General features: G+C 40.4%; 1 protein-coding gene across 3 annotated transcripts in view; it reads right to left on the reverse strand.

Annotated features, from left to right (window-relative positions):
* The window catches only part of arhgef4 (Rho guanine nucleotide exchange factor (GEF) 4), a 100,547-nt gene that overhangs the window by 17,531 nt on the left and 70,247 nt on the right, over window positions 1–12,769 (reverse strand). For all 3 annotated transcript variants that reach the window (XM_018698802.2, XM_018698798.2, XM_018698801.2), the window contains one exon: window positions 916–1,067. In XM_018698802.2, the coding sequence (XP_018554318.1) occupies window positions 916–1,067 (152 nt within the window). The remainder of the gene's footprint in view (window positions 1–915; window positions 1,068–12,769) is intronic.

Genomic DNA, 12,769 nt, shown 5'->3' on the forward strand with positions numbered 1-12,769 from the left:
TATACAGACATCAACTATTTTTTGAAATGTCACATTGTGAGTCCTGAGTATATAACTGCTGCTGTAAATCACATTTTACTGAGATTGTGCATAAGCAACATCCAGAGCGGGTATCCATGACAACCAAATAATCCAGCAACCTCAGAGATTGTTTTTGCCTCCCCTCTTAGCCAAAAGGCAACGAGAGCCATTTTCAGTCCTCTGCTGAGGCCAGGCTCTGTTTCACTCACTATAATCGTAATGCTGCATTTGGTCAAGGACTGCATGCACTCTATACTGTATATACTACCACTAAATGTAACCATTTTCACAGCCTCTTAGTTTATGCCATTTCCTATCAGTTCAGGTCACCTAAGAACAGCTGTGAAACAAATGTAATCAAGTCTCAAGGGCAGCAGTGGTGTTCTAAGGACAAGCAGATTTTTATGAACAACGGACAACCATCTGGATACGGACACTTCCCCTCTCCAGTTGGAGAGAGGTGAACCAACTACTTTCATTCTCTTGGGGGACAGACTCCAACAGCTCAAGTCTGCAGAGACTCCAGATTGTTTGTTTGTATGTTTGTGTGTTTAACTGTAGTAATAGTTTTGGTGATTTTTTAATAGTTTTCGATTTGTTACAACAACTTTTCTCATAATGAGATGAGAAAGGAGTCTGGACAGGCTGAATTCACCCCCAAAACAAAGGACACTGGCCCAGATAAAAAAGGAAAAAACATCACACACAAATACCTATGCCATCAGAATATTTTGAAAGATGATATGATCCCATAATAATTCTAAATACAGCTGCTTTAATCATCAACCTAAGCCTTAAGTTTTTAATTTTCTGGGTGGATTATGGTTCTTCTAAGCACAACCCTGGTAAAAATCAATCATTTGGCAGGAGAGGCTACACCTCCACGTTGCCTACCTCGTTGATGGCTAGCTGCTCCCCTCCGCCTCCTCCTGGGTGTCCAAAACGATGTCCAGAACTGCGAAACTCTTCATAAAGCAAATCCTCTTCGCTTCCCAGCTCGTCTCCGAGCCCCGCCTTCTCTGAAGCTCCATCAGGAATAACCACCGCTGGGACATGGAGGAAAGGGGAGGACAGAGGAGAGACAAAAGATAATTTAGTATGATAACATGAGTTTTTACTTTGGCCTGAAACTGAGGGTGTTTGATGAGTTGACTGATATTTTTCATAGGAGCAAACCAATAAATAAATAACGAGGCAGGGTTCAATACCCTGCACATACATACAACACAATACAAGAATTTACTAGCTACTGTATTGTTGAAGAAGATAAAAGCCTGTCTCAGTTTATGTGTCCCTGTAGTATTTAGTGAGACAACAGAGACCATAAGGAATATTTCCGATGAGACCGAAGGCACAGATCCATGTCCATGTGTCCAATGTTTCTGCTCTTTTCCACTGATGTTACCATGTGTCCATTACTGTAAATTAAATTCCTGTGGATTTTACTTGGTCAGATAAAATTAGACCAGTGGAGACATCCCTTTGGGCTGCGAGAACACCTGAGCAGAATTTATGATATATTTTTATATTTCTAATTATATATTGACATTTTTATACATCAAATAATTAACTAATAAATTCAAACAAACAAAACAAACCGGGTAGCTACAATCGTAGCTAAAATAATTAATCTTAAACCTTCCATTAAATGTGCCTCAGCATGTGCAGGCAAAAAGTATGTCATTACTGTCACTCACTGGCTGACAATCAGCTGTGAAAAAGATGTGTTGACAGTGCAGCTGAGCTCTGGGTGGGGGCAGACACCCCAGTGGCTATGTGTTACTGTGCCAAAAAAAAAAAAAAAAAAAAAAAAAGAATAACCACGGCACAGAAATCTCTAACACAGACTCTGTCATCATCCCATCATCTGGCAACTCCTCTGCAACTGGACAGGGCTTTAATATCTTAATATTTATGTATCTGCGTACAAATCTGGCCGTGTCACAAATTACAATAAGTAATGAGACACTGACAGGGCACTGATTGATAACGTTTTCCTATTCAAATGATTATTAGGTTACAAAATTATAGCTCTATGCTTACATCTGTTCATATAAGAAGACGTACAGAAGACTGCATCAACCTCTTTTTATATTTGTATTCAGCTATAAAAGAAAGAGAATAATGGCCACTACAGATAATATGTCACATTTTGTAATTTAGGTTAAGTTCACAACTGCTTAGTCTCTAAATGTAACCAAGCAGCCTTTGTGTTATTTGAACAAATTGCTATAGCATTATTTTTTCATCCATTCATATCACTTCATCTCAAGCCCTAGATCTTGTACATGCATACATACATATAATACAGGTGACAATTGTGCAGATTTGAGTCTCTGGGTGAGTCATTTGGTGTCAGTAAACACTACATGATTATCACTATTCAGCCACTCTGTATCACCTTTTATTCTACACTTTTACAGGATCACACTGTATTAGCAATCTATATAGCAAGTCAGTTACACACCAGGCAACAGACCAAGTTCCACCGGGCAACTGGATATAAATAATTACTAACAGCTAATTGCTATGTGACATGTAGTTTGTGTGGTGCAAACTGTTTTAATTTAGTACTGCCAAAAGCTCTACTGAGCCTAAATTTAACAGCGTTTACTAAGTTTGAACTTATTAACAGTTGTTGCTTACCAACTCATGAATACCTTGCCAGACATTTACAGCATTAGAACATTTACTGAACTGTTATCAGTGGTCTCAGAGCACCCAGGGGTCTAGCAGCACCCTTGTCAAAGGACTTGTAAGTTGTAACCATGGAGATCTTTCCCATCGCTGCCTTCCTACATGAGCACAGTGTTATCCATGGCAGCACACTACATACCAGGGAGCACAATGGGCACGAGCAACAAAGTTTTTCAATATACAGGTCTGGTGTTTCTCATCTATTTTTGACAGTTAAATACTGGCCAGTAAGACTCACTCACATCTGATATGATATATATGGTAGAGATTAAAATAATGCTGATATTCTGTAAGTTTGTTCAAAATGAAAAATAAAACAAGCACACAATATCTCCAATCAGCAGCCTCATTCCATACTAATGCGAGGCTTTCACAGAGCATGCTTTGTGTTTCCTCTCATTCCAGAAACATCCTCTGAAGTGTCTGAACTCACCATTTTTGGCTACCTGGCTGATAAGCTAAAAATACATTTGCTGTCACACCTCATCATAGGCGTCACCCTTAGCTGCCTCGCCGACAGCTGTTGCCACGGAAGACGTATCCGTGGTGACAAATCACCGTGGAGACAGGGAGAGACAGATATAATGAAAGAACACACAAAGCCCCCCCTCCCCGGGCGATGTGGAAAAGATGCACTTGGAAACAAGAGTCAGCTCTTAAAGAATGCACAATAAGACGCTGTTGGGTGGGGGACAGTGTATTACAAGTGAATGGGGAGCCTTTTTTTTTCCTCCTCAGTCAGTGCGGAGAGTAAGCGCTCCTCTAGGGTAAACATCTGGCACAGCATACTGAAGATATTGTCCTCTTGTGAATAGAAACTGCAGCATCTTACATATCATGTAACTATATAATGTAACATCGCCATCACTGCCATCACTGGAACCGTGAAAGTTGCGGGTGCTGCCCTCATGGGGGCAGTGTAGGACACCCTGACTGGTCATGTGTGATGCTGTGGAAAGATGGAGGAGCTCCAGGTATTGACCGCCCTTTATTTATGTGCAGAGTGATGCTGCAGTCTAGCTTACAGTAGCAAAGAGGGGTGAAAGGAGGGACACCACACAAATTCTCCAACAAAACGCTGCCCTACTCTTCTAACTGGGGGCTTCTTAACAGCAATAGCAATGTCAAAAACTACGTCACCACAGCTTCATCTCACATTATAACACCCCAATATAAAGATTTGAGATTGCAATATTATGTTTGATAAAAGAGCAGAATGGGTGATCAGTGAGACCGGTGCAACATATTCACAGAGTCACAATAAATTCAGCATAACCCTTTCCACTGAAACATGCTAATGACAATTTGTTTTCAAGTGCAATAAAATAAGTGCAGGAATGTTCTACAGCTCAGGCAAAATTCATATCCATCCAAAGAAATCCAATAACTCTTTCAGCAATCAGCTGTCATCACACTGACTCCTGACAACAGCTCGCCATCATGGCTGAATTAAACAGTTAAGGGGCCCCAGGGCAGACATTAGCTGTTGTGTGTGTACACTGGTGCCTCTAAGTTCCTATTCAGTAGAATGCTCTCAACAGACGTACACGGCCGCTTCATTATATGCCCAGAGACAGGACCATTGCTCAGCATGCACTCAGTACAAAATTTCTTCAATTGTAGTAATACCTGTATACTAACCAGTTCCAGGTTTTTTGTGTACCAGCTAAATCAAATTAATATTTGGTGTGACCACACTTGCCGCAGTTCTGTGGAATAAGACTGTCTCAATTGATTCTTCATGTACTGCCAGACTGACTTCATGATGAGATCAGGACTCTGTCCGTGCCATACCATCTGTTGTAGGAATTTTGCTGCTAAAGATAGATCTTTACAACTCTGATTGTATGTTTTGAGTTGTTATCATTGCTGAGGAGTGAATTTGGGACTGATCAGACGTCTCCCTGATGGTACTGTGTGATGGATGAGAATCTAAACATCTAAAATGCTTAAAACTAACACAAAACTTCAAAATAAAAATCCACAACAAAAAAGTTAATTCCCTTTGGATGTAAGCATTCAAGATTATGTTCCCAGAAATCCTCTTTCTGTATCACTCCACTTGGTCTTAGATTGACCTTGATCATGCATGTGCAATATTGCACAATGTAAATTTAAAATATTTAGGTGTTTATATTGTATTGTACTAATGGCTCAAAATTAACTCAAAAACTGCAACTGGTCAAAAGACAAGTATCACCAGAAATGAACTTAATTGAAAGTGAAGCAGAGTAGAAAGTTTGGTACAAGAAGACCCATGTATGTGTACAAGAACATGGATATTTAGTTGCAACCATCCTCTTCTCATGGTGCAACCAGGAAGTAAACAGCTCTGGTCATGTGACAATTCACACTTAACATATGGCACCTGCAGACATTTCATTGACTTCATTATCTCAATATTTGCTGGAAATGCATTGATATATTATTCAGTGACATTTTTAGAACCATTTTCCATTTGCAATACTGGACCACTGTCAAATAAACGCAAAACTAAGAAGCAAACAAATCCACAATTCTATCGCAACAAAGCAATACAGTTACTTGGTATTAACTGGCTTCTCTTTCTCTGAGCCAATCCCCTCTGTCTCATGAAGCATACATATAAAGGTTGGTGTTTCCTCTGATCTGACTGATAATAACCTATTTGTCAAATTAATTAAAATGCTTTTATTTTTTTCCACACTATTCTATTTGATGGATAGAAAACTGAAACACACTTTAGATTGTAACTGTGACATGAGAGGGGTTCTCCTGCTGATCTCTCATCCACAGAAACCAAAAGCAATCAGTACCAGCTTTCCAACAGCAGCAGAGGCCACCAAGTCACTCACAGCATTGAGGGAGGACTAAATTGCACTATTTACTGTTTGCCTCTCGCTTGACTGGTCAGCCTGTCCTTAAGCCAGTGTGTGTGTGTGTGTGTGTGTGTTAGGACTCAGATGCTGATGAGATCAAAGAACAAAACACTGATTTGAAGGGGTCTTGTGTGTGTTCGTGTATAACCGCAGGAAGCTGAGGCTGAGGCAAAGCGTGTTAGTGTGTGAGTTTGGGATGTAGCATTTAATCATCCTGAGCCTCTGGATGTGGGTTAGCCACATTAGTGGATCAGATTTGTCTGCATAGAGAACATTCAATACTCACTGGCACAAGTGTGTATATCTTTGTGTGCGTGCCCGTGTGTGTTGATGGTTGAGGAATTCAAGCGTAATGGTTCCACTTTCATTAGATGTGTGTGTGCTGCAGCGTGGCACGTGTCTACTAGCAGCACGTGACTGGACGGCCTCACTGACTGCCCTCAGCCACTTGGCCTGCGAGAACAGTAGATAGTTTGACAGTAGAGAGAACAGTAGAAATGAGGGCAGTATCTGTACTTTAAAGGATAGCCTAGTGACACTTCATATGTCTTGTCAACAAATCCTATATGCAGAACCAAAGCAATAAATACTGGTAAAGTATTGTGAGTGTATCAAAAGTCTGCTACATCTTTATCTTCTACGACGCAGAGCTCCATTGTTCAAAAAATATAAACTAAGAACTAAAACACATCAGTTGTCACTCTGTTGCACTAGGTTACCATGAACACACCGATTGTAGTTTATTTTGACGCAGTCCCATATATACTGTCCTGCTGCCCCAAATACTCACAAGAGCACCAAATGTGTATTAATCCACCACTAAAATTAGTCCCTTACAAATGCACTATTTCCCTCTTTAAATAGGGATATCTGGAGCATGCAGTAATAGTGCTCCTATTATCTCCTGTCTGGGTGATGTTTACTAAAAACAAGTGTCCAAGAGTTTTAGAAAAATACTAGACCAGTATATCAACATAAATTTAACATTATGTTATGTTACATGTGTTATATACACACTCAATAGGGAATGCTTAGCTTTTCAGAAAGACTGGAATCAGGGGAAACAGCTGGCCTGACTCTGACAAAGTTCAAGAATCCATGTGCCAACAACTCTAAAGCTCACTAATTAACACGCAGTTTCACTGTCTAATCTGTGTACATAAACAAAATGCAAAAATGAAAGGTGTCCATCACAGATGCAGTTCATTTCTTTCTATCATGTGCTTTACACACACAGTTTTTGCTTCTCACTGAAAACAGACATGGAATATGGGGCAGATGGCTGTCAAAACACAGTTACATATCAGCGTTGTCTGGTACAAACTGCATTAGTAGTGAGTGAATGTCATGGGGAGTCATCCTGGGAGCAGTCCCAGCCCATACTGTTGCTGTTTCAGATAGCATCAGCAAAACAGCTCTGGAAATGATGCATCATAGAGTGAGAGATCTCAGATCTCAGAGTGATTCAATCAGAAAACATGGCCACCAATGCATATGTCTGCGACTGATGTGAAAACCTCTACCGGGGCTATACTTTTTGTCAATTCATGACCATGAGATTTTGTGCCCATTATGCAACCTCAGGGTGAAAACTTAAAGGACCATTCCGGTTTATTATAACATTCTGTTGTATTTCTGTAAATTGTGATTATTAAAAAAGGCAGTTACATCATCAAAAACACATTATGATAACACGCACCAACCTTGCATTTGAACATGTGGTTATACTATTAAAATAAATTTATAATAGCCAGAATGCTTCTTATGACAAAAATTACACTAATAGCTCCTCACACCAAGTGTACAACATCTCCAAATAGAATATGGAAAATACTGCATATACATTATATACAGTACACAGAGATATACATACAGTAAATAGCATATTGTGAACGTTCATTCCTGACTTTGGAATAGTAGTTTGGCGTAATAATCTCAACTCAAGGCTACTGCAAGTTAAGAGAACTCGGGGAAAAGAAAGAAGAGAGAAATGATCCTTTGATACGTTACACGGTACATAATGCCCTGTTCTCTATGTGCTAAAATACACAGTGGAAATCTTTTTAGCTGTTTCCACCATGAGCTATGCAGGGTTTGTTGTATTTGATGTATTAAATATGACTTGTTTAGGAAATAGTTTAGTAGGAAATTAGGTAAAGTGTTACATGCCTCCTCCCCTCAGCACAGTGTGACACTACCACTGCCCCTCTCCTCTGTTATAGGAAGTGACAGATTGGAGTCAGGCACCTTGCCAAACGTTCCTTCAAGGTGACAGAGATGCCCGCTAGCCAGCACCTCAGCTGCCACTTCCCTACAGCTCAGTGGGAAGGCTACATATACGCTCAAATTCCTCACTCACACATTCATAGATTAACTTTTCACCTCTCTGTAGATGGTTTTGCTCTTCGAGGAAAAGGGGAAGAGGTTTCTTTTATACCTCAGGGTTTTAATCTCCAGCCTCAACTAATGGATGAGGATTTTTTAAGCACCATCAGTTACAAGTTTAGCCCTCCACTGGGACCCTGCCATGCCTTAAAACCCACCTGTGCCAATGTGGACAAAATCCAATTATAAAAAAAAAAAAATCAATTTCTTATCACCTTGCTCCTCCATGTGTGCTGGAACAAAACTGCATAAATGGTAGGGCATATTGGAGCTTGGAATTTGAAAATAAGGTGACAGGAATGCAGGAAATGTTCATTCTAAGTGGAAAATGTCAGGAAGTTATGTGTTTACTCCGAGAGTCAGCAGCTACAGCACCTGTGCACAGACAGAGCTGAAGAAATAAAACACAACTCTGCAGCAAAATCTGCACCCACAGAAACCCTCACTGGATCCTTCAGGGTGACCTTGAAGGGTTTCAAGATTCACTCGCTTGACAAACTCTACTGTTTTGCGGCTTCTTAGTGGACACCAAGAGCTCAATGACAAAAACATAAAGAAACATGATGTGTGTAGAGATAAAGACCAGAATGTACAGGAAAACCACTTAAACAGACCAGTATCTCAATTTAAACTATAACCACCACTAACAACATCAAAGATCAGTGGTGAGGAGGCCTCCTATACAGAGCACAATATATCATCACTGAAGAAGAGGATAGAGGATGATGAGCTTTATACCACAACTTAAGACCAGGACTTGAACTGCTTCTCTTACTTGGCTGAACTGTCCGAACATCTAAACATTTCTGCTAGTACCCCTTAAAGACAGGTGAATCTACACTATGGAAATCCTTATATTTTTGATTATCTCATTCCTACTCTCTGATTAATAGCAACTTCCAAGCTAAGTTTATAGTGGTAGATCACAGTGATCACCAATACCAGCAGCTCTGTGAAGCTGCTCTTAGCACTCAGCTGAGGCTGATGGGAATGTAATTAGTCTTGCAGGTATTTGGTCCTGAAGCAATGTATTGGACCAATGGAAATTCTGACCTAATGATGGTGCTCAATGAAATATTACAATGCTTTCATTTATTTAAATTTCATGCATGTTCCAGAGTCCTGTCATAAGTGTAGGGGACATTGAATCAATGATTAGACTGGGATCTCATACTATCCACAGACAAAATAAAAGCCCTACAATGGCTGGTAATACAGGGCTACTAAGTGATGATCCTTCTTCCAGTGAAATCTGACTACTTGTACAATTGAAGAGGGCTGGGGTCAGGGGTCAACCACACCTTGTTAACCCAGGAGGACACAGTAGAGGAAATTACCCTTAAGGAAATTGCTGCCACAGTCAACAGCAGTGAAGCTTGACCTGTGAACCCTGTTTGTGGTTTTTGCTCAGTTTTTGATCTCGATTTACAAGCTTTATATGTGTTTGCCTTTTTTCAAAAATCTCTGATTGGAAGGAATATATTTGCTTTGGCCGTGCTTTTGCCCCTATCAGTAGGATAATATTATTTGTCAAAGGCTTTTAAAACTGTTACTATTGAATATCACAAAAATAACTTATATGATGGTTTGCTTATCTTCCTCTTCTATGGTTAAGGTTTGGCACAAACTGTTCCATGGTGGTAGTATGGGCTGCCCTTGAGAAGAAGGCATTTTTGATGCAAGTTGTGTCAGCTGTGTGGGAATAATATCTCCACATTATAGCACACATACATTAAACAGCACAGTAAGGTGTCACTGAACAGACTGCATCATTTTTAGAACTCCTTGCTCAAGGAATTTTGTAATCTAGATCATAATATTACAGAAATGGGAGGCTGCAACCATGGCATCTGAAGATGTAAAAGCTTGTTCACAGTGATTTTGGGAAAATGTCTGGCTGGCTGGAGGACACCTAATAGGCTGTCTGTTGTGGCTGGCCACATCAAGCAGGTCCTGAATCACAGAGATGGGGATAGATGTCCAGCACAGGCACCAGTTTCTCTGTGTGTATTGATCTGCACCAAAATGACTTTTGGTGGTGGAGCCACATAAACACAGCACTGACACTGTGAGTTATCTGGCTTCACTGTCACTGAGAGCACTGAATAGAAAGCCAAAAGTGGGATGCACACACTCCTTCGTACGCAGGTTTGGTCCCTTTGTAACCACAGTGAAAAGTAAGAGGCTACATTTTTTAACACTGCGGCTCTGTCACCATATGGTGCAGTACAGAACTCTGGCTGAGTGTATCTTAGTGGTGCTTATTGAAATTCAAGGCAGACTTTGTATAAATTGTGTTAGAAAGAGTTCAGCCGGCCAGGCCTGAGGGGGGAACGATAGAGGGAGGTGTGAGGAGAGAAAACTCGCCTGGAGGTGCGACTGAAGGAAAGTATACATCATGACTCACTGCTAAACGCTGACTGGTACCATCAAAAAAAAAAAAAAAAGTGCCTTGTCACTTCTTGCATGTATATGTAATGTAGAACAGTAAGTGCCATTCATTTATCCCACGGTCAACATGAACGCAGATGAAAGAAAGTCACATAATGGAGGATGATTCTGTGTCTTCTGTGCTTTTAAAACACTGCAGGCATCACCAGTCTATACTCAGCACAGCCTGATGTGCTTTTGTTTCCACATGACAGAGATGCATCCAGACCAGTCAATCTGTGTTCCATGAAACAAATCATAATTAACTTTATAGAACTTTCTTTGTTCAGTTTTCCAGGCAACAAATACAATGGTTTTAGTATACACAGTAACATAGTAGCAATGACCACTTTAACCCAGAGGCGGGCAGATATATTATATTATAACAAAACCCTGACCTCTAGTATTCTATGACCTGAATGACAGAAAATATTTGTGGGCATATTGTTGGACAATTTGGGATTAATGCCTCTAGAATGGTTAGGAAATGTGGAAGGACAACTAGAAAATGTGGTGCAGGAACCAGCTAAGCTTTAACTTTGGATGTTAACATGCTGGACTCACTCCTAGCAGCTCACAGTACCACTTATCAGCCATCTTGACATTCCTTCCCACTTGTAGTCGTCTACCCCCATTGACACAAGTGACCTTAACCACTCCGATGGGGGAATGACCTTACAGAGGTAACGTAAATGCCTCGCACTCCCAGCAGTCAGTCAGAGCTGAACAGGCCTTTTGGGTGAGCAGTGAAATGTCCTCAAGAAATTTAGTTCAGTTGCCTTTGAGTTGGCATTTCTATGCACACTGGGCTGCACACAGTGGTACCAGGCCCTACTGCCTACTACGGTGTTATACTGTACCTATGAAAGAACATACTGTAGGCTGGTCATAGAAAGATCATAGATTCAAGTAAAGATCTCTAGCATCGGAATCACACCTGTACCCTTACCTCTTTCTTTCAGTAGTATATCAATATATCATACTTCTTCTAATTTACTAATGACACTGAATATTGATGCAAACTAAAAGAAATATTATGAGCCTTCGATGTACATCTAGCTTTTTCCTTTGTGTTTTGACATTTTCCCGACTCTGAGACTGAGAACAAGACAAACTTCTTCTGACTCCCCGTGGCTGCTTCACTGACCCAAAGACAGAAAACCCAACTGCAAAGGTCAGATTGTGAATGAAGAATGGAAAAAAAACAAGATGGATAACCATTCAGCATGTCCCACAGGGAGGGGCTGGGACTGTAGCAGAGGGCACTGATGCAGGGAGCCCACAGTAAAAATGCTGACAATAAAATATGATAAAGAAAATCTGGGTGGTAGTCTGAAGACGGAGAGATGGCCTCATTTTCTGCCGATAACAAACAGAATGACAAATGCAAGCAGCAAGAGAAGCATTTTTGTCAGCATTTTCTGCCTCATTAGAGTTTCCTTCTGGCTTCTGATGGACTTGTAGCCCACAAACTTGGAAACAAACATCAAACAGGGCACAGATATAATACCAGTCCATAGGCTCAAATGTAAACAGACAGTAGGTTTGCTGGCATTTGTCAGTAGATGTCAAACTGCACAGTCAGTAAAGATCAAATGTTCTCCAAACAGATTTGAAATGAAATTCATACCATTATGTCTGCTAACTGTGCTGTTATATGTTTTGTTAAAGGACCAGTGCGTAACATTTATGAGGCTCTATTGGCAGAAATGGGATAAAATATACATCAGTATGTTTATTAGTGTATAATCACCTAAAACTAATAATCAATGTGTTTTTGTTCGGGTCCTCGAGCGGGTCCTCTTCCACGAAGTCTGCCATGTTACACTGCCATGTTTCTACAGTAGCACAGAGCGGACAAACTGAACTAAACAGTGGCCTTTGTGTTTTTATGTTGATGAAAAATCGGAATGAAGGAGAGAGTATGTGTCAACTGTTACCTATAGTTTTACAGACTAAAGACAACATACAATATCTAAATATAGCTATATAAAAAACCTCCTCATCTCAATACTGTAGTTGACGCCATTTTGTCACTTGATGGCCACTGCAGACTCTTGAACACATTTGGAAAGGGAGGGGTAAGCGGACGGGTGTTCAGTTTGATGCAAACTGTGTTCTCATTGCTAGATGCCGCTAATTCCTACACACTGGTCCATTAAAAGCTATTGTAGCAAGCCAGCAGCCAGACACAAACCAGTAATACTATTCCTGGGTGGACATCAGGATATCAGGTATGAGCACTGAAACACTTCACTACATCAGAAGCTTGATATATTCATTATTGGCCAGTTTCTGATTCAAACTTTAGAGAGATGCAACAGTAAGTCATCTTTATTGGATCTGGATTTGATGTGACCAAGAGAGCTCAACACACT

Source organism: Lates calcarifer, linkage group LG24 (assembly GCF_001640805.2).
Source record: "Lates calcarifer isolate ASB-BC8 linkage group LG24, TLL_Latcal_v3, whole genome shotgun sequence".
In the NCBI taxonomy this organism is placed as follows: Eukaryota; Metazoa; Chordata; class Actinopteri; family Centropomidae; genus Lates; species Lates calcarifer.